The following is a 22,418-nucleotide window of genomic DNA, read 5'->3' as shown; positions in this document are numbered from 1 at the left end:
TTGATGTCAATGAACTGACTCAGTTCTCATTACTTTTTTTCTACACAGATATAACTTTGTAATTTGCTTATTTGAATATTTATGAAGAAAAAATTAGGGAGTAGAAGAAAATACATTGCAAATTTTACAATGAATGGCAACTGCATTTGTTGCAGCAGAGCAAAATGAACGCTGTGTAAAAAAATTTTTTTAGACAATTAAGTGGACAATATTAAGGGATATGTTCAACAAATACATAGTAAATTTTATAGGAGGTTTCTTCTTATCAGTCAAAAAAGGAATAAAAGAACTAGTTAGCCAAAATCAGAATTAAATGTCCAATAAACATTAAAAATTTTTTTTTTCCCACAGATCTGAGTTATCACTTTGGCCAGCAATGAAGTGGTTTGGATTCCTCTACAAAAAGAAAACAATTTTTTTATTAAAAAAATTTTTTTTTAGTTTTTATTTATTAATTTGAGAGAGAGTGTAAGCATGAGCAGGGTGGGGGCAGAAGGAGAGGGAGAAGCAGACTCCCCACTGAGCAAAGAGCCCAAAGCAAGGTGGGGCTCGATCCCAGGAGCCTGGGATCATGACCCGAACCAAAGGCAGATGCTTAACTGACTGAGCCACCCAGACGCCCTTGTTATTGGTGATTTTTAAAAATAGATATCTGATAGGGGTGCCTGAGTGGCTCAATCAGTTAAGCATCTGACTCTTGATTTTGGCTCAGGTCATGATCTCATGGGTCTTGAGATCTAGCCCCACAGTGGGCTCCACATTCTGCCTGGAGTTGGCTTGGGAATTCTTTCTCTCCCTCTCCCTCCACCCCACCCCCACCATGCACGCGTGTGTGCTTTCTCTCTCTCTCAAATAAATAAATATTAAAAATAGATTTCTGATAGGAAACCCCTCTAAAATATTAAATCAGTATTTTATCAGTTATTTGTAACCTGATTAATGGGTTGCTGAAAAATTATCACTCTAAATTATCTTAAATAAATGTGAAATTATCTTGAAGGTAGTAGTCAAAACCACTCAGCAATTCAAAGTATAGTTACCTTAATAATCTACAAAAGCTCCGCCGATAACTCAGCCGCTGGCTAGCTGCAGCAACACTGGGAGGAAGTGGAGGCCGGGGTGGGAAATAAGCTAGTGTTGCAGAAAATAGTAAGCAGACAACTCCAAATTCTGGGGACAGGGGAGGGGAAAAAAAAAAAAAAAGAATAAAATGTTAACCAGACAACATAAAAGTTCAATGTTTCAAGTATTTATTTATCTAACAAATTGTTACCCAAGATGTAGGCACAAAAAGATAAGCAAAATATAGTACCTAGCAAAATTAGTTGTCTTGTGAAAAAAAAATAGATATTTAAAGATATAAATTTCAGCAGGTCACAGGCAAGAAGTTATACTACGCTACATTACGTAGACGAGAAGTTTGAGGAAGAAACAAATGTTATTCTCTGGAAAAAAAAAAACCATGAGAAACCAGCAAAATTGTAGTATCAGATTTTGAAATGGATCTAAGATGATTGTCTAGTAAGTATGGTACTCAGAAAGAAAGTATGATACAGAAACTATAGTAACAGGATAGGAGAAGGTTTATTTAATCAATGACTGGATATTCCAAAACATATTTCCAAAGATAATCCATCAAAAAAATGGGATATTCCAAAACACAGTGCAGGACAGACTCAATTTACAGGCTATATGGGGAATTTGAACACAACAGGAAAGCATCCAAAAACAAGAAACCAAGAAGCAGAAAGCAAAATTTAATGAATAAAAAGACTAACTATTGTAAAATACTAAACAATTACAAGTAAAATGAACATCCACAACCTTAATTTGGTACCATTAATAAGAAAAAGATCCTAGGAATCCTGATCATTCCCTCCAGAGTTCTGACACTTCTCAGTCCCAGCTTCTGTTGTATCTAATTTAATAGAAAAGTGTGACTCCCAAAAGAAAAGTTAGGAAACTTGGAGTGAAGACTGCCCATGCCATTAATTAACTTTTAATTTGAATGAATCTTTTATTCTTTGCTGTCAACAAAGGGATTAGACTGAGTGATTTCTTGAGTCTGCTCAGTTGGATAATATTAATTATAATTCTAGGTCTATATTCTTAACAAAAGGTATAATATTCCTATAAGACACTTAACCATAGATAATGTCTTTGTTCTTTGTCAGTCTGAGGAGCAATAAGAAGTTAATGAACTGTTTTAATTTACAGATCTTCTAATTAACAACAATGAATGAGCACCTTCCATATACTTAACAGCCATTTGTATCTCTTCTTCTGGGATTGCCTTGTCTGTACTCTCTCTACTGGCACTTTTGTAAACAGCTTCAGAGAGATAATTTGCACAACCCAGTACTCACACACTTAAAGTGCACAATTCAGTGATTTTAGTATATTCACAGAATTGTGCAACCATCACCACAATAAATTTTAGGACTTTCTCATCCTCTCCAAAAAACCCTCTGTACCTATTACCCCCCCCCCCCATCCCAAATTCTCCCAACCCCAAGCAACCATGCCTTCGTCTTTCAGTCTCCCTGGACTGGAGTATAATGGACATCTCACATAAATGAAATCACACGTGGTCTTTTTGACCTGCATCTTTCATTTAACATGTTTTCAAGGTTCAACCATGTTGGAGCATGTATCAATACTTTTATTCTTTTCTGTTGCCAAATGATATTCCATGTAATGGATAAAGCACATTTTTTATCCACTTAAATTGATAGATATTTGGATTATTTCTACTTTTTGGCTATTATGAATGATGCTACTATGGACATTTGCATAGAAATTTTTGCATGGATGTGTTTTTACTGCATTTGGGTATATACCTAGAAATGCAGTTGCTAGGTCATATGATAATATATGTTTTAACACTTTGAAGAACCAAAGTGGTTATGCCATTTTATTTTCCTACCAGCAATATATGAAGATTCCAAGTTCTCCACTTGTTCACCAACATTTATTTCCCATTTTTTAAAAAAGATTTTTACTTTTTAAAAATTTATGTACTTGAAAGAGAGAGAGAGGAGAGAGAGAGAGAGAGAGCATGAGTAGGGGGAGGGGAAGAGGAAGACAGAAAGGAAGAGAGAATCTCCAGCAGACTCTGCTCCCGTGCAGAACCCAGTGTAGGGCTCAATCGTATAACCCAGCAATCATGAACTGAGCTGAAACTAAGAGTCAGACACTTAACTGACTGAGCCACCCAGGTGCCCCCTGAAAGATTTTATTTTCTTAAGTAATCTCTATATCCAGTGTGGGGCTTGAACTCATGACCAAGTTCAAGAGTCACATGTTCTACCAACCAAGCCAGCCAGGCAACTCATCCTGTTTTATTGATGACAGCCATCCTACTGGATGTGAACTGTATAGCATTATGGTTTTAATTTGTATTTCCCTAATGACTAATGATGACAAGCATCTTTCATGGGCTTCTCGGCCATACGTATATCTTCTATGGAAAAATTTGAGTCCCTTGCCCATTTTCTAATATGGTTATCTTTTTGTTGAGCTATGAGAGTTCTTTATATATTCTAGGTATAAGTCCTTTATCAGATAATGATTTGCAACTATTTTCTCCCATTCCCAAAGTGGGTTGTCTTTTCCCTTTGTTGATGGGTATCCTTTGATACACAAAAGTTTTTCATTTTGATGAAATCCAGTTTATCTGTTTTTTTTTTTCTTTTGCCCCTTGTGCTTTTAAGATTTCAGACCTAATCCAAGGTCACAAAGATTTACTCTTATGCTTTCTTCTAAGAGTTTTTAGTTTTTGCTCTTATGTTAGGATTATAATCCATTTTGCATTCATTTTTATGTATGATGTAAGGAAGGGGTTCAAAAGGATTCTTTTATATATGGACATCTAGTTATTCCAACGACATTTGTTGAAAATACTATTCTTTCCCCATTGAATTGTCTTCTTACTCATTTTTTTTTAAGTTTATTTCTACATCCCATATGGGGCTTGAACTCATGACACCAGGATCAAGATTTGCATGCTCTTCTAAGAGCCAGCCAGGTGCCCTGAATTGTCTTGGTACTCTTATGAAAAGTTAGTTGACCATAAACGTAATGGTTCATTTTTTGGAATCTCACTTCTGTTCCACTGACTTATGTCTATCCTTATGCCAATACCCTGCTGTCTTAATCAGTGAAGCTGAGTTTGTAGTAAGTTCTAAAATTGGGAAGTGTGAGTTCTCCTGCTCTGTTCTTTTTCAAGACTGTTCTGGCTATTCTGAGTCCCTTGCATTTCCATATAAATTTTGGGATCAGCTTTATTAATTTCTGCAACAAAGGTAGATGGATTATACTGAATGTAAAGATCAATTTGGAGAATAGTACCATATTCACAATATTAAACTTCTCCACTCACGAATATGGGATGTCTCCATTTCTTAAGTCTTTCTGTAATTTCTTTCAACAGTGTTTCACAGTCTTCAGAAAGCAAGTTTTATATTTATTTTGTTAAAGTTATTCCTAAATATTGTATTCTTTTTGAGGCTATTGTAAATTGAATTGTCTTCCTAATTTCATGTTCGGATTGCTCACTGCTAATGTATAGAAAGAAATACAAACACATTTTCTTGCACCTAAAATCTGTGTTTTTAGGATGAACTTGTTCATTCTTGCTGAACTTGTTAGATCTGGTAGTTTTATAGTGGATTTCAGAGGATTTTCTATTATGATCAAGCTGTTTTCTTTTTCTTTTTTTTTTTTTAAAGATTTTATTTTTATTTTATTTGACACAGAGAGATCACAAGTAGGCAGAGAGGCAGGCAGAGACAGAGGGGGAAGCAGGCTCCCCGCCGAGCAGAGAGCCCGATGCGGGGCTCGATCCCAGGACACTGAGATCATGACCTGAGCCGAAGGCAGCGGCCTAATCCACTGAGCCACCCAGGCGCCCCGATCAAGCTGTTTTCAACAGAAATCATCTTACTTCTTCTTTTGGAATCTATAGGCTTCTTCTTTCTTTTTCTTACTTAGTGACCCTGATTAATACCTCCAGCATAATGTTTACACAGGGCAAGAGTAGATATACTTGTCTTATTCCTGATCTCAGGGGAAATGCCTACAGTCTTTGACCACTAAATATGCTCTTCTCTGTGGGTTTTTCATAGATCCCATCTGTTAGGTTGAGGGAGCTCCTACTGACTAATTTGTTGAATGTTTTTATCTTGAGAGGGTATTGGATTTGTCAAATGCTTCCCCCTCCCCCTATTTTTTCCTCCTTTATTCTACTGATATATACGTTAGTTGAATCTTAAATGTTAAACCAACCTTGCATTCTAGGAATAAATCTCGTTTGGCCATAGTATATAATCCTTTTTAAATATGTTATTAGAATTGGTTTGCCAGCATTTTGCTCAGGAGCTGTGGGTCTGTAGTTTACTTTTCTTATGATGCCTTCTAAATAATTTAGAGTCATTAATCTTTTAATGTGGCAATTCTAGCAAAATGTTTTTAATGGAATGAAGGGTCATGGGACAATATCTCAGGAAAACAGGTTGGCAAATATGAAAGCACTAAAGCAATAATTGGGAAGCTCTGAGTAGAGGCTTCGGCTTCACTGGAACCATGAACCAGAAGGATGTACAGCATTAATACCTGCCCAATAATGCCTAAAATCCAGTCATTTAAGACACTATTATTGTATAAGTTTTCAATAAAAAGAACAATGTAACCAAAATAAAGTTTAAAATTTATGTGACACTGCTTTCAGTTTTACTTATTTACATTTAAATTTCATTTTTTCTTTATTTTTTAAACAAAGAAAAACTTGTTTATTTTATATTTTTAAGTATTTTATTTTTAAGTAATCTCTACATCCCATGTGGGGCTTCAACTCACAACACCAAGATAAAGAGTTGCACGCTCCACCAACTGAGTTCAGCGAGGTGTCCCTCAATTTTTTCTCTTTAAAAGGAGTTGTTTGGTGGGCGCAGTGCGGTTTAAAGGCTTTATATATGCCACAGCCTCTGCTTTTGCTTCATTCCCTCTAAAACATATTCTGAAATGTAAATCTCATTGTATAATTCTCTGGTGTAAAATTCTTCAGAGTATGGCCTTTGCCTGCAATCTAATCAATTTCAAACCCATCAGCTCAAACCCATCATACAAGAATGCTTGTATGGTCTGGCTTACCTCTCTAGCTAATTATCTTTCATGACTCTCACCAAGCTGAAGCCACTGTGGGCTCTGAATTGCTTGAATATGCCAAGCTCTCATCCCTTACAAGGCTTCTTCTCCTCCATGGCTCCCTCTCTTTCCAGTATGTTCTGTATTTGGCTAACTTCCTCTCATCCCTCAGGCTCCACCATAGATGCTGCATCTCCAGGAAGTTCTACTTGGCCTCCAAAATCTAAGTGAGCTTCCTCCTCCTGAGGTCTCAGAGCAACTGTCAGCCTTTGGCTACAGCAATTACCACCCTGTTTTACAACTATTTTCCTGTCTGCTGTTTTACAACTATTTTCCTATAAGTTCTGTGAGAGCAGGAACCATGTCTATCTCGGTGCCTTGCACGGGGACAGATACACAGGAGGTCAAAATATATGTGTTCGATGAATAAGTGAATAAATTAATACAAAGTTCATCGTAATATGGTCCCGTTTCTCTCCAGCCTCATTTTCAGCCACTTGTCACCTACACCCAAGCACACATATTTACACTACTTCAGCCATATGAAATTGTGTACAGTTCTTTGGACATACTGAGCTCTCTCATACCGTATCCGCCCCTGAAGTGGCTATTCCTTCTATACAGAATGCCCTATCTCATTTGAACACTTGCTGAAGTCCTATGAAATTCTTAACTTTAATGATCACATCCTTGATGAAGCCTTCCACACCTCCTCAACTTTTCTCCAAACTCAGGCAAATTAGGTCTCTCAAACTCTGTATATCCATTTGTATTGCAATGGTCTTCTCAGTGATCTCACCAACTCCCAGTGCTTAGCACAGTGCTTAGTATATATATAAACTTACAAAGAGTTTTCTGAATGTAGAAGGAAATAACAAACAGGCATAGAGGGTCAGGGAGTGTGTAAGAGACTGTAATGTAAGTGCGGAGTAGGGCTTAACCCTAGAAATAAAGGGAAAGGACCAAGAAAATGTTTTGGAAGGGTCTATCCCTTATTAATAGGCTAAACATAGAGAGGATAAGAAATGAAGAAAAGAGTAAACTGTGCATGACCAGGGTTTACCAGGTCAGAGAGGAGTGGGGAAATTGCAAGGGTGAAAATGGATTTAACGGCTACCAATAGATGGTTGACAAATATTTACTGTGAACCATGATATTTAGTTTTCTGTTCTCATAAGATATCTACAAAAGACACTAGACATTGTGTTCTACAGACATTAGTTGTAAACGGATGGGAAGAGTAAAATTAAGAAATAAACTTCCATGCAGCGATGATACATTTTAAACTTAATAACTTCCTGAAAAGGGTAAGTTTTAAAAAGGCATCTTCATATTCCATCACAAGAAAAGCACACACGTGCATATGTACCCGTTGGTCCTCGTAAGTATTTCATAAGAAGGGATCTGGCATATAGGGTTGAGTAAAGAGGACTGGGATAAAGACAAAGTAGAGCAGGAAGAAAATAAACTGCAAAATACCTGCATACAATACAGTCTCTATGAGATCTTTAATGTGGGTCCTGCTCGTCTCCGAAGCAAGAAGAGGTGACGTCCCATTGGGGGCTGGAACAACAAGGGGCCCCACTAAAAACGCGCATGCTCCACCAAGATAGCTGAGCATGGATGCGATGGCTGTGGCAGTGGCCCGTTCGTCGGCAGAAAACCACGTCGTAGAGAGGAACGGAGCTGCATTCATCACCGTTGGGCCTGCCAATCCATTCAACAACTGTCCTCCGTGGATTAGCCTGGAATTTAAAAAATTGGAAGGCTGTGAAGCGGCTGAAGCAGACATTTCTATACAAGAAGAAGCTAGCCAAACTGCAGTTTAACTCTGGCATTAAGGACACATATCTGTAAAAAACAGGACACGTCTGCAGGTGAAGCATGTCGACTCCCCATGAGGGAGACCAAACACAGTAATAGTTACCCCTTATTCATTTCACAAATATTTACTGAAACCTCTGGCTTATGTCACGCTCCAAACCAAACACGCCAAATAACCTTGTTTCATTTGTTACAACTACCCTATGTGGTAGCTATTATTAGCTTTATTTGTTGAGATGTTAAAGTCTCTGTTTAGAAAAATTAAGGTACTTGCCCAAGTGCTACTGGGCAAAGTGGAGATTTGGACCCAGGTTGACTCCAATATCCGTATTCTTTCTACTAGACTGCCACTCATAAACAGACCTAGTAAGTGCCACCAGCCACTCACATAAATAATAAGGTTGAGCTCAAAATGTCTTAAAATAAAATGGTATTTTAAAAAGTACAATGAAACAGCATTCAGCCATAAAAGGAATGAATGAAATATTATCATTTGCAATGACATGGGTAGAGTTAGACAGTATTATGCTAAGTGAAATAAGTTAAGTCAGTCAGAGAAAGACAAATACCATATGATAACACTCATATGTGGAAACAAATGAGCAAAGGGAGGGGTAAAAAAAGAGAGACAAACCAAGAAACAGACTTTTAGCTATAGAGAACAAACTGATGATTACCAGAGGGGAGAAGAACAGAGGGTGGGGGAAATATGTGATGGGGATTAAGGAGTGCAATCGTCAGGATGAAACAAATAATAATAAAATGAGATAAAACATTTCATGCCTACTCTGTGCCAGGTGATGGGAATTTTAAAAAGAATTAAAAAAAGAAAACCATCATTATCGTATCTTCTAGTAGAAAAGGAAGTGGTTGAGAAATTGGAGTACTTGGGCTCTGGTCCAGTTCTGCAACTAACTAGTTGAATGGTTCTGGGCACTAGATCTTTGTGGGATTCAATTTCTTCTCCTGCAAAATGGGGTATGTCTACATTCAATACCCACTTATTGAGTATCTGTTAGGTTAAACTACTATAATTACAGGAGCACTGCATTCCTTCCAGTCCTAATACTTTGTGGCTTTAATGGCAATGGTTAGTGAAGAGTAGTTTCTTGCTTCTATTCCAGTAGTTCTCTTGCTCATCTCTTCTCAGTATCCTGTTTAGTGCTCTATCCTGTTCCTTGCCAACCAAACCCTCTTCTCCCCTTGCTCCCTCTACCTCCAACATACACATTCTCACTCAAGAGAACCCCGAAGGGGAAGAGAAACCAGAAGTCCAAAAATCATATCCAAGAAAGGGAGGCAAGTCAACCTCTCCTGCTCGGAGGCAGAGGGAAGGAACGGTGTATGTGACACATATGTGACACTACTTTTTCCCCCATTTTGCTATTCAATTACCATGAGGTCAACCCCCCCCCCCCACCTTTTAAATAATTGCCACCTTAAGAGACTCAGAAAAAGTTTTTTAGGCATATGAGGAGAGGTATGGCCTTACTACAGAGGCATAAGTGAGTGGGAAGTGAAATATGTGAATTAGGGCCGCTCAAATCTTTGTAAATGTTGGAAAACTTATTGTGAAGGCAAAAAGAGCTCCAAGAATCATTACTACTACTAAATTAAGACTGAAGACATTTCAAAATCTTGTGAAAGGGGAACTATTTTCTAGATGACAAAAACAATTTAAACTGTTTATGAAACCAAATTCCTACTCCAAATCCCAGTAGAGCCCAAGCTGTAACAGAGTGTTTCATCACAGAAATACTCTTCCATTTTCACTGAGGGGTTTTACTCATGATTTGTGATGGCACAACAGACTGCATGATGGCATGTAGAGTAACTGCTTTGATATTTAATACCTTTAGTGAGGTGTTCCTGAAAGACTCATCTCATCTAGGAGGAGAAGCACTGGAATCAGTAAATTTTATTATGCCTAAAAATGTTAAGAGTAGAGAGTGAACACAGAAGAAACAAACTATCAACAAAACAAAACACGATAAAACATTATGAATCCTGAGAGGATTGAGGCATAAAACTCAACTGTTGCTGTGGCTTAACTATGTGTTACCTCTCAGTGGAATCACGAGTAGATTTTTTTTTTTAAGATTTTTTTTATTTATTAGAGAGAGAGAGAGAGAGAGAGAGCAAGAGAGCACCAGCAGGGGGACTGGCAAGCAGAGGGAGAAGCAGGCTCCACGCTGAGCAAGGAGCCTCATGAGGTAGTACTCGATCCCAGAACCCTGGGATCATGACCTGAGGGGAAGGCAGACGCTCAACCAACGGAGCCACCCATGCACCCCGAAGAGACTGCTTTTTAAGCAGCAAATGTGAGTTACAGAATGTGTGAGATTATGATAAAAATAGTATCTGAAGTAGGTATATAAGCACTAGAGACATTTCAGGTGGGTTCTAAGTCCACAAGATCACTGAACTTGGGCGGCCAACCTAAAACATGAATTACCATAGTGAAGTCAGCTAGTGAATTAAAACATGCTGATTTGGTATTTAAAATTATTCTAATGATTGTGTGCATTTTATATTAAAAGTCATCATGCACAAACACAATGCTCACAAATGAACTCAGTAGTGCAACTGGACTCATAGGATCTTGGGGTTCCCCTCTGAATTCATGGGAAACCTGGCAGGGAAACCCAGTCCCTGCTCTTCCCAGCATCTCTACATTTTCCAGATAGCCTTGCTCTTTGTCATACTTGTATTCCAGAGTCCCTCAGGATGTGGCAGTTATTTTATCTTATTTTTAAAAAGATTTTATTTATTTATTTGTCAGAGAGAGTGAGCACAGGCAGACAGAGAGGCAGGCAGAGGCAGAGGGAGAAGCAGGCTCCCTGATGAGAAAGGAGCCCGATATGGGACTCGATCTCAGGGCCCTGGGATCATGACCTGAGCTGAAGGCAGCCGCTTAACCAACTGAGCCACCCAGGCATCCCAGGATGTGGCAGTTATTAATATAACTAGTTATAAGAACTACTGTCCTGCTATATCAAGATTTTCATGTTTGCCTGACCCTGTTTTCTGTGACCTACCGTTAACTTACCCTATTTTATGAAATTAGTTTGTAAAAATATATTTAAAAATAAAATTCAGTTTTATATCTAAAATCTAGTTTTCCCATTTAATGATAATACAAAATTAGAGGGTTTTTTTTTTTTCTGGAAAAAAAAAGGGCAGTCATGAGACTAAAATCATATAAATATTACAATAAACTATAATGACAATAAAGGAAACGGAATAGTTATAAATGGCTCAATACAAGCTGTGTTATTTAACTTATTTGACAAACATGTACTAAGTATGTGTATTGGGTAGGCATTGTGATAGGCGTAAGCATATGGGAATATAAAATTAAAGCCCTTGCCCTTAAAGTCCTTACGGGTAGTTGAACCATCGCCTATCAGCATGTACCAGGAATATAAAGAAAAATAAGGTAACAATTAGTCCTGCCCTTAATGCTTGTGGAGCCAGTGATAAGAGTAGTAATGGAGGACCTTGCATATCCTCCTTCTCTTCTGACTTCTGGCTCTGGTCTACAACACTGTCGCATATATGCATGGGGACCTGAAGGTCTGACAGCAAGCTTTCCTTTCTTCCAAACAGCTGCCCCTTGGTGACTCCTTGAGCCTGGGGAGTACACACCAGGAATGAGGTCTACTCATAGAAGAGATTTAGAAAAAGGCCTGTTGCAGGGACATCCAAAGTCCTGTGTAGCTAGAACATGATGAGCAGGCTGAGCATATCTCCTTGGCCCTACACATTCCTCAGCACATAGGAAACAGTAAAGCTGAAGGAAAGCCAGAGTGGGATACTCTCAGGCATGAGTCCAGGACAAAGACCCTATGGCAGTATTGGCAAGAGCAATAGTGGAGATATGGAACAAGGGATGGTTTGGAAGACTGTTCTTAGCCATACAATAGATATGGCTAGGTGAATGACTGCATATTGGGAAGGCATCCATTACTCCGTAAAAAAGTAAAGTAAGTAGTTGAATATAGATCAGAAGCTAAACAAAGAGGTCTGAACTAAGCAACATATTGGGGATGGGGAAAAAAAACCACTGGAAAATAACACTATTTTTTAAATAGAGGAAGAGGAGTTTAGAAAGACAGCTGAGAAGGAGCAATTACAGAGGCAAAAATGAATGAATGAATGAGCAAAGACTGGAACCACAGCAGAGAGAAGCATTTTGAGGAGAGGAGAGTGAATGGCTGATAGTGTCAAGTCATATAGAAAGATCATCTGGGGGGCGCCTGGGTGGGTCAGTGGGTTAAAGCCTCTGCCTTCAGCTCAGGTCATGATCCCAGGGTCCTGGGATCGAGCCCCACATCGGGCTCTCTGCTCAGCAGGGAGCCTGCTTCCTCCTCTCTCTCTTCCTGCCTCTCTGCCTACTTGTGATCTCTCTCTGTCAAATAAATAAATAAAATATTTAAAAAAAAAAAAAGAAAGATCATCTGGTAACTAAAATGTAACCACCGGATTCGGCAACAAGGAGGGTCATTCCTGATTTGAGTAGAAGTAGTTTCAGCAGAATTCTGAAGATGAAGTTAAGACTCGTGAGGAAATGGAAATTGGGATTTAGACTATATTAGTAGTTAGAAACAGATGCTAGAACAAAAATTAGGTATATAAGCTTGGCAGTGTGACAAGAAAAAACACCCAGCCTAAACGAATTGTCTGGATGGAAAAGTGTTGCCTTCGCATACTGAAAGTTAAATGCCACTCATTGTGATTGTCCTAATGCTTTCTTAGCACTGGAAAGAAGCTGGCTTTCAAAAATTAACACCTATTGATCTGGGCTGACTGTCAAGAAGAGTGATTCACATTTTCAGTAAAGAGAAGTAGATCCCATAACTTAATGTCAAATTTTCTGCATCATCATTATATGTTTCAATTTTGTTTTGCAAGTAAAAGTTCATTGCAGATAGGGAAATGGCTTCTAAATTCTCCAGTGTCTCACGAAGTGTGGATGCTCTCTAGTGCCCAGAACACAGACTGATTCAAGCAAAGCGGTGTTGCTGAAATACACAACTAACACTATAAAACTCTCAGTTACCAACAAAACAAAACAACTCTCAGTTATCTAAACACATACATCAGCTTCATTTACAAATTTTATTTTATTTATTTTTAAAAAGATTTTCTTTGAGAGAGAAAGTGAGAGAACGAGCAGTGGGGAGGAACTAAGGTGGGAGGGATGCAGACTCCCTGCCCAGCAAGAAGTCCAACACAGGGCTCGATCCCAGGACCCTGGGATCAAGACTGGAGCTGAAGGGAGACGTTTAACTGAGTCACCCAGGTGCCCCCATTTATAAATTTTAAAAGCCTAAATTCAGTGATACAAAAACCAACGTCATTAATAAATATTCCAGAAATGAAGCTTTTAAAACAAGCAAACAAACAAGTCAACATTGAGGGTGGTCCAAGCATGGCCAGAGCTTTATTCACTTTATTCCCATCTTGAGCCAGTGGCCCCGGGAAGGGTGGGCAGTAGTTAGGAACAAAGGCAGCCCCTGGGCAGTAAGCCCTGCAGCAGAAAGGAGGCTCTCTGGAAAGTGGACTTGTTAACTCCAGGGCTCTAACTCCTGCTTCAAACGCCTGATGATGTCCAGTACATGTTCACAGTAAGGGGACTGTAAATCTCCAGCTTTGCAGGCCAAGCTGTGACAGATCTGCCAGGGGCCGCTGTGCTGCCCTCTTCCTTCATCCCAGTCTCCTCTCCTTGCGTCCTTGATTGACTCCCTCTCTCCTTCGCCCTCTGGTCTTTTCCCCTTTTCATTTTTAACTCCTACCTACCTCCTCCCTACTTCTGTGTTTGTACCATCCCCACAGGCCAGGTGGGAAAATGGGCAAGAGGGTAATTTCCCGAGCTGGCTGAGAAGATAGTAAAGACCCGGAGCTTCTCCGTAGCCGAGATGGGAGAGCCGAAGACCCGGTGCTGCCCACTAGCACTGTGGGGTGGGGTGTGGGGTTGTTAGCCTTCTGCAGGCCTGGCAGGAGGAGGGGAGAGGGGGGATGGGGACTGGACATGACGGACTGATGGAAGCTTCATGAAGTCCTGCCCTCCCTGTGCCCCTTCACCTTCAGCCCTCAGTTAGTACCCCGCCTCTCGCCCCCACCCCAATGGCTGAGGCCTCAGCGGCATGTGGTATGGCATTTGGGCACAGCTGCATTCCATTTCATATCACTCCATATACTATCGCTTTTCAAACAAATGCCAATAGCTAAAGTTCACACTGAAGATCTACAGTTCATGGTTTTCTAATGTACTTGACATTTTAGTTTGTATTTAATCATATTCCAGTATCCTAACCTTTTGCTTTCTGACATCCTGGAACAAATACCCAGGATTCCTCAACTATTTTCTACTTGGAATAGGTTTTAGAATTAGAATTTTTATAGCTGGAAGAGACGTCAAACCTCACCTAGATAACCCACCTCTGCATTTTACAGATATGAAAATTGAGTTCCAGAAAGACCAATATTACATTTAAAATCACACTTATAATTTTATAACTTTCTTTTCTCCAAAAAGTAAGGGCGGAGCGGGGGGAGCTCCAAAGTCATATAATTTAGCTGATGTCTACACCAGGACTGGAAATCAAAATCAGGGCTTGTTTAATCTCTCTACTCTTCCAACATGGTCTCATTCTGAAGGTTCTCTGTTGATAGTATAAATAAAAATCATTGACTGTTAAGATAACTCAAGGTTCACAGATCCAGAGGCATGCAAGTAGCTGGAATATTGTGATTCCCTTTAGAAACCTTTAGTTTATTATGACTAGCATTGGTGACAACATTAGAAAACTGGTTTAGAAACTGAGCAGATACTTCCTCACTGTAAGTTCAGCATTCTTTTTTTAATGATTTTATTTATTTATTTGACAGACAGAGATCACAAGTAGGCAGAGAGGCAGGCAGAGAGAGAGGGGAGGAAGGAGGCTCCCTGCGGAGCAGAGAGCCAGATGCAGGGCTCGATCCCAGGACTCTGGGATCATGACCTGAGCCGAAGGCAGAGGCTTTAACCTACTGAGCCACCCAGGCACCCCAAGTCCAGCATTCTTAACTTAAATTCTATGTATTTTTAATATGATGTAATTTGGAATCCAAAAAAAATACTTATCTCTAATATTCAATATGCCAATGGTTCACAAACATTTCCCAATTCCTAATTATCCTGCATCAGAATAAACTGGTATGTTACACCATTTCCTGGGTATTGAAAATGGCAGAGTGTTAAAAATAGTTTTCCTTTATTTAGTCCAAGAAAATATAGGGCAAAAAAAGGGTCAGAGATACTATGAATTAATTATAGGAAAAAGAAAGTTAGGAAGGAAGAAACAGAGATAGTAGTAGAAAGGAAGAAGCCTTTTAGGGACTGTTGCTATAGTCTGTTTTTTTTTAAGAAACTCGATTTCACTTCTTTATCCTTTAATAATCTGGGCTAATTATGATTTGACTAGAAATATCTGTTCAATGTCTACTATGGTCAAGGAAACTATAGCTAGACACTAAAGGGAATATAAAGATGAATATTATAGTCTTGGCACTAAATAAACTCATAATAACATCAAGTACCAGTTATAGAGAACACACAAAAAAACACAGTGAAGAGTATTAGATTAGGTATCAGAAAACTCAGTTTCTAGTCTGAGCTAAATTTATTAACTGTGTAATCTTTGGTGAATCGTTTATTCTCTTGCTGTTTCAATTTCTCCAAAGGTACTTTATGTCACAGGGTTTTTATTAAGGCCAAATGCAATCATCTCTTGGCCAGGAAGAGGGGAAAAAATAGATGTCTGCCTCACCCCATTTTGTCTCATAGGTTTTTTTGTCTTATAACTTTTATTTTGTTCTTTTAGTTTAAAAATATATATACTAGAAAAATGCATACAGAAAATAGCCATAAATTCAATAATTCAATTAAATAACCCAACCACTACTACTGTATTTTTTAGCTTTTTTTCCAATGCATATTGAGAGATGCATGTTTGCCTGTTTTATGATTATTTTCCTAAACATAGGTAACTAGATACCATATTGAATATAGTTTTATGCACTAAATTATTTTAACTTTATAGCCTGTCATAAGCATTTTTCTCATTAAAGATTCTTTATAATCATAATTGTTATGGCTCTGTGACAGTCTACTGTATAAATGTATAAAAACTTATTTAACCATTTTCCTAATGTTTGCTATTTATTTGCTAATATAATAATCCTGCTGTGATAATCTTTCTAACATAAATATTTGCTATTTTCCAGGTTACTTCTTTAGGGTCAAAGGATACTAACATTTTAGGCTTTAGGAAACCTACTCTCACATTGTTTTCAGAAGGATTTGTAGTAATTTCTATTCCTGTCAGTGATCGACAGTGCCTGTCTCACCAGTACTGTCATTATTTTTAAAAATACTCAAACACATGCACTCAAAAACTTGGCATTTAGTTTTCTATTGCTTTTATAATGAATTATCACAGAACTAATGGCTTTAAAACAACACAAATTTATTATCTTACAGTTCTGTAAACCAGAAGTCCCTGGGTCTCAATGAGCCAAAATCAAAGTGTCAGCATGGCTATGCTCCTTTCTAGAGGCTCTAGAAGAATCCACGTCCTTGCCTTTTTCTAATTTCTAGGGGCCACCTGCAAACCTTGCTCATCATCCCCTTCCTCCCCTTCCTGTCTTCAAAGTTGGTAAGAGATGAGAGTCCTAGCATGCCACATCTCTCTGATTTCCTTTTCTGTTTCTCTTTTAAGGACTTTTGTGATTACACTGGGACCACCTGGATAAACCAGGATAATCTCCTTATGGTCAGCTGATTAGCAAGTTTAATTCCACCTGCAACCAAAGTTTTCCCTCACCATGTAATGTAACAAATTTACAGGTTCCAGAGATTAAGACATGGATATCCTTTGGTGATGGGAGCATTCTTATTTCTCCTTTGGTTACTGGTCTTTCTTATTGGTGTACTGCAATTTTTCTCTTTTTGAATGAATGCTTTATATATTTGTCTACATTATCTATCTGAGTTTTAATTGGGTACATGGCTGCTGAGCTACATTTCCAGCCTCTTACAGACAGCATGGCCACGTGACTACGTCTGCACAGGTGGATCTGAGGACAGATGACATATACAACCTCTTAGTCATCACTGAACGATGTAGTCATTGCCCTACACATTCACCTTCCCCTTCCTGTGGGCTAGAATGAGAGTAGGATTATGAGCCAGCTTTGACCACTTGGACAAGGAATCACCCTACGAGATCTTAAAGCAACAGAAAAGAAACTTGGGTCCTTGGAGGGCCTTGTGAAACAGAGCTGCCTATAAGCAATCCACTATCTTCTAGGCTTTTTTCAGAGAAAAATAAACTTCTTTCTCATTGAGCCCACGTATCTTTGTATCTTCATTACATAGCTTAACCTATACCTTACTAATACATGGGCTGTCAAATCAATGTTGACTGTTGAATTATGAATTTAAAGGATGAAATCTGGGAACCAACATTTGTTATTTATGTCTACTATACCCAGTTTTCCATTCACTTTCCTAAATTCCTTATATAGTTTTATATTATTTTATCCATTATCTATCATACATGCAACACATTTTTCCCAGTTCATGTTTTGACTTTGACTTGTTTTGAAGCCTAAAGGTTCAAATGTTTATGGAGTCAAACCTATCAGCTTTTCCCTCGGTGATGTCTTTCATTATTTTTATGCTGGGAAAAAAGTAATCTCTTTAAGGATAAGAATAATCTTCTCTTATATGGTCTCATTTTTTAAATGCACAGCTCATCAATCCATCTGGAATATATTTTGATGCATGTAAAGCAACCAAATAGCTAAATGATTTTCCCAAACACATATTAGATAAACCTATTTAATAAAATATGATTTAATAGTCCTACTAACCTAAGTGTTTTTCATTACATTAAATTATTATCAACATCTACTTCTAGCCTATTTTGTATGATGATTTTGATGCAGATAAAATAAGGTTTTAATTGTTTCTTCTTTTTGGTATTAAGAGAAAAAAAATCTAGAGTAAATCTTTATTCGGGAGAAAAAGAGATTTACGATAGACTTTGAATGTATTCTTCCTAACTTCCTAACTTTCCTAACTTCCTAACTTTCAACTCCATCTACTTCGAAAACCCTATCAACATGTGTGATTATAATTATGTACAGTAGGGAAGGAGAGGACTATGATGAGGGAAGGACCCATGGGGAGTTCTAGAATTCTAAATTGGGTAATGGGTACATGTTTGCCTGCTTTATGACTATTTTCCTAAAGTATATGTATATGTTATGTACTTTCTATATGAATATAATATTTAATCTAAACAATGTAAATAAAAACATTCATATAGCTACTGCATGGGCCCTTGGAAGAAATGTCTCAGAAATAACTATATCCTAAGGACAACCAAAAAGGGAAAAAAGTATTTTCTATACCTCTCTACTCCCTTTTTTCACTCTGTTTAATGCTAATCAAGATGAGTTATCCCCCCTACCAATCTTTCTCATGTGAAGCCCATATTACCACCATGCAGAAATAGTTGTGAAACTTGACCCCTGACATTTAAGAGTCAAATTAGGGCAAATAAAATTATTGAATAAAGGCTAAATCTTAATCTTGCTTTAAGACATTAAGTATATTATATGATTATACCGTAGGATGGGCAAGCACAATGCAATTTGCTTAATCAGTTACCATTTAAAGTTAGGATGCTAGTACTTAGGACAGTAGTTCTCCAACTTAAACAAGCATAAAATTAACTAAAGGAGCTTGTTAAGATTGTTGATTCTGGGGATTCATTCCAGAGACTACATGAGTGGAACTGTGGGGGGGGGGGAAGGAGGGGTGCCTGGGATCTGTATTTTTAATAAGTAGGTAGTGTGCAGACCATACTTTAAAAAAACATTGACCTAGGAAAATCTGAATCTTAATGTATTTTACAAAGAAGAGTCTTGGTTTTGAAATCTACCAATTGTTCACTTTTACATCATAAGCTTTCTATTTCTACACTGGGGAAATCTGCGTATAACCCTTGCCTTTCCTTCTCTTGTTCTCATTACTGAAACTCTCACATGATCATTTTAGTTTCACTTAACTAATGTCTTCAGTAAAAAAGGTAATATATGCACACGGTAAAAATATTCCCAAGAGTAGGAAAGAGCACAAAATAAAAAGTAAATCTCCTTCCCACCCCAGACTTCTAGTTCCCCAGACCTCAGAAACAACTAATGGTAATGGTTTCTTTGAGAAACAGTCCTTACCATATACTGGAACATACATAGATCCCTCTTACTTTTTCTTTGAATAGGAACATTTTAAATATAACATGTTACATTATATGTAAACTACCTTCTAATAAAACCAGACAATATCCTGGAGATATTTCCATTCAGCATGTACAGAACTTTTACTTCCTTTTCATAGCTGCATACTATTTCACTAACATTCTGTCATGACCAGTCCACTGAAGACACTGGCCTTCTTCCTTTGTTTTTTTTTTTTTTTTTTTTTAAGTTTATTTATTTATTTGAGAGAAAGAAAGAAAGAGAGAATGAGAATGGGGGGGAAGGGTAGAGGGAGAGGGAGACAGAATCTTCAAGCAGACTCCCCACTGAATGCAGAGTCTGCCAGAGGGCTCCATCTCAGGACCCATAGGATCACGACCTGAGCCGAAATCAAGAGTCAGATGCTGGGACGCCTGGGTGGCTCAGTTGGTTAAGCAGCTGCCTTCGGCTCAGGTCATGATCCCAGCGTCCTGGGATCGAGTCCCACATCGGGCTCCTTGCTCGGCAGGGAGTCTGCTTCTCCCTCTGCCTCTGCCTGCCATTCTGTCTGCCTGTGTTCACGCTCTCTCTCTCTCTCTGACAGATAAATAAAAAAATCTTAAAAAAAAAAAAAAAGAGTCAGATGCTTAACCAACTGAGCCATCCAGACGTCCCAAAGACACTGGCCTTCTGACAATAGCCTTCTACTATTACAAGCAAGGCTGCACAAACATGGTTATCCCTGCAAACTGGTAGAACTTCACATATGGGCTAATTTACTGGGTTAAAGCAACTGCATTTTGAATCTAATAAATACTGCCAAAATGTCCTCCAATAGGAATGCCCCAAACTACTCACACATCAGCGGACCTGTTTTCCTACCCCAAGCAACATATGTTATCACACTTTCTTATCTTTGCCAATAAAGACAGCTACATACTATTTTCATTTTCATTTCTTTAATTATGACAGAGTTGAGCAACTTTCCCTAAGCTTATGACATATGTATTTTAATTTCTGTAATTACTTGCTCATATCTGTCACTCATTTTCCTACTAAGTTGCTTTTTTAATTGATTTGAAGAAATTCTTTTCAACTAAGGAAATTACCCATTTGTTTTATTGCTGCAAATATTTCCCAGCTTTTAACTTGTCTTTTGACTTTGTTTTATAGTATATTTAATCATGCAGATATTCTAAATTTTTATTTACTTAAATGTATGAAGCCTTTCTTTAATAGCTTCTGGGACTTGTCTTTTAGTAGGAAGATTTTAGTAGGAATCTTTTCTGGTATTGTCATTTTTTAAATTAACTAATTAATTTAAAAAGATTTTATTTCAGGAGTTCTACACCCAACATGAGGCTCAAACCCACAACCATGAGATGAAGAGTTGCATGTTCCATTGACTGCACTAGCCAGGCCCCCCTGGTATGGTTGGTCATTTTAAATGTAATTTTGTCAGCTGCAAGCTTTTCAAAGTGGAATTTATCTCTTAAAAAAAAACGATGTTTACTAGAACCATCCTATTTAACTATATAGCACATTAGTAAATGTTACCTATTACTTATATTAATGAAAATTACACCTAATTAAAAGATAACATGACATGTGTTACAGGGATCACTGACTACATCTACAATTAAAAGCAGATAAAACTTACTGCAAGTTCACCTTCCAGAAATCTTTAAATGGTTTGTTTACTGGACATGCAATATCCATGCTACAGAGCCATGTCATCCAGTGCTATATACAGCAATGCCATCTGAAATACTTTTGGTATGATTTGTTTCTTGATCATAGAAGAAATGCCTTATGGTGCATTAGTCTAAGTTCCTGATTCATCCATGATGTCACTAGAAGTAGAAAATAATTTTCCTGGGGCGCCTGGGTGGCTCAGTTGGTTAAGCGGCTGACTTTGGCTCAGGTCATGATCCCAGGGTCCTGGGATCAAGTCCTGCATCGGCCTCCCTGCTCAGTGGGGACCCTGCTTTTCCCTCTCCCTCTGCCTGCTGCCCCCACTATTTGTGGGCTCTCTCTCTCTCTGTCAAATAAATAAAAATATGAAAAGAAAAGAAAAGAACTGAATTTTCCTGAATCTTTACTGGTACTATGCAGGTAAAAGAAATACTGATACCATGCAGTGATAGAACCATTAAGAGGTGGTGAAAAGAGTCTTGGTTGAGGAAAGAAGCCATCAGAAGCTGCTTTTCTCACGTCTGGAGACCTACTGAAGCTAAAATACAGGAAGCCAAGGGTGCAGGGACACTATTCTAGAAGCTGGGTCTGAGGCTCAAAAAGTGCCAAGCAAAACGGGGGCACAAAAACGCAGATTGCCAAATACTTTTCAGTGCTGGCCAAATGGATGTTACAGGTCTTTACCCCTTCCCGCTGAGTATCAGATGGAGATGGAAGCTTAAAAGTGGTGATCTACTAAACCTACTAGTCAAAAACATAGATTTTAATTGTAGCATTTTCATTTTAACAGCTGCATATGCATTGTTAATACTACTGCTTAAAAGAGATACTGCATGGACATAAAACGAAGCCTCATTTTAAAGGGCTAATATTCCTACATTCTTTATAGCTGAACATGCAATGACTGAAAATTCAATTTATACTCTCTTTTTATCAAAGATCCAATCTCTCTGAACTCTTTATTTTAGCAATTCTCTTTCATCTCCTCTATCTTTGTTTACATTTCTTTATGAGCTCTATTTCTTTTCCATATCACCTTCTTCACTAAGATGGAGACTCAATTCTTTAGTACTGTTGGAGTTTTATATCTGGAAAGGATATAAAGGGAAATAAGACTAGAGAGAAGAGTATGGATGGCTCAAAACAGAAGAAGAGCTAATAAAAACATTACTGGGCTTTTTAAAGGAATGCATTATTAAAGTTAAGCTTACTGAAATTTGTATTTTAAAACTGGTTGCCATATGTTTGAAAAATTAAGAACATCTCAAACACAATAATGAAACTTACCTGTTAAAACCTCACTCAAAAGGATAGGAGATGAAGACTAGCTTTCCAGAAACCATCATCTCTTACTTGATTTATTGCAATAGCTCCCCAACTGGTCTTCTTACTCCTGCCCTTGACCTCCAGCTTCAACCTGTTCTCCACAAAGCAGCTTGTGACAGGGTTCTCCTCAGCTCAAA

General features: G+C 38.1%; 1 protein-coding gene across 1 annotated transcript in view; it reads right to left on the bottom strand.

Annotated features, from left to right (window-relative positions):
* The window catches only part of SLC49A4 (solute carrier family 49 member 4), a 68,936-nt gene that overhangs the window by 35,201 nt on the left and 11,317 nt on the right, over window positions 1-22,418 (bottom strand). Inside the window, exons 3-4 of the mRNA XM_059391071.1 lie at window positions 7,624-7,889; window positions 1,041-1,170 (exon numbers count right to left, since the gene is read on the bottom strand). Of these exons, the coding sequence (XP_059247054.1) occupies window positions 1,041-1,170; window positions 7,624-7,889 (396 nt within the window). The remainder of the gene's footprint in view (window positions 1-1,040; window positions 1,171-7,623; window positions 7,890-22,418) is intronic.

The sequence above is a fragment of the Mustela nigripes genome, chromosome 2 (genome assembly GCF_022355385.1).
Source record: "Mustela nigripes isolate SB6536 chromosome 2, MUSNIG.SB6536, whole genome shotgun sequence".
Lineage (NCBI taxonomy): Eukaryota > Metazoa > Chordata > Mammalia > Carnivora > Mustelidae > Mustela > Mustela nigripes.
Note: the sequence above shows the minus strand (reverse complement) of the source record. Positions and strands in the feature narration are given on the sequence as shown.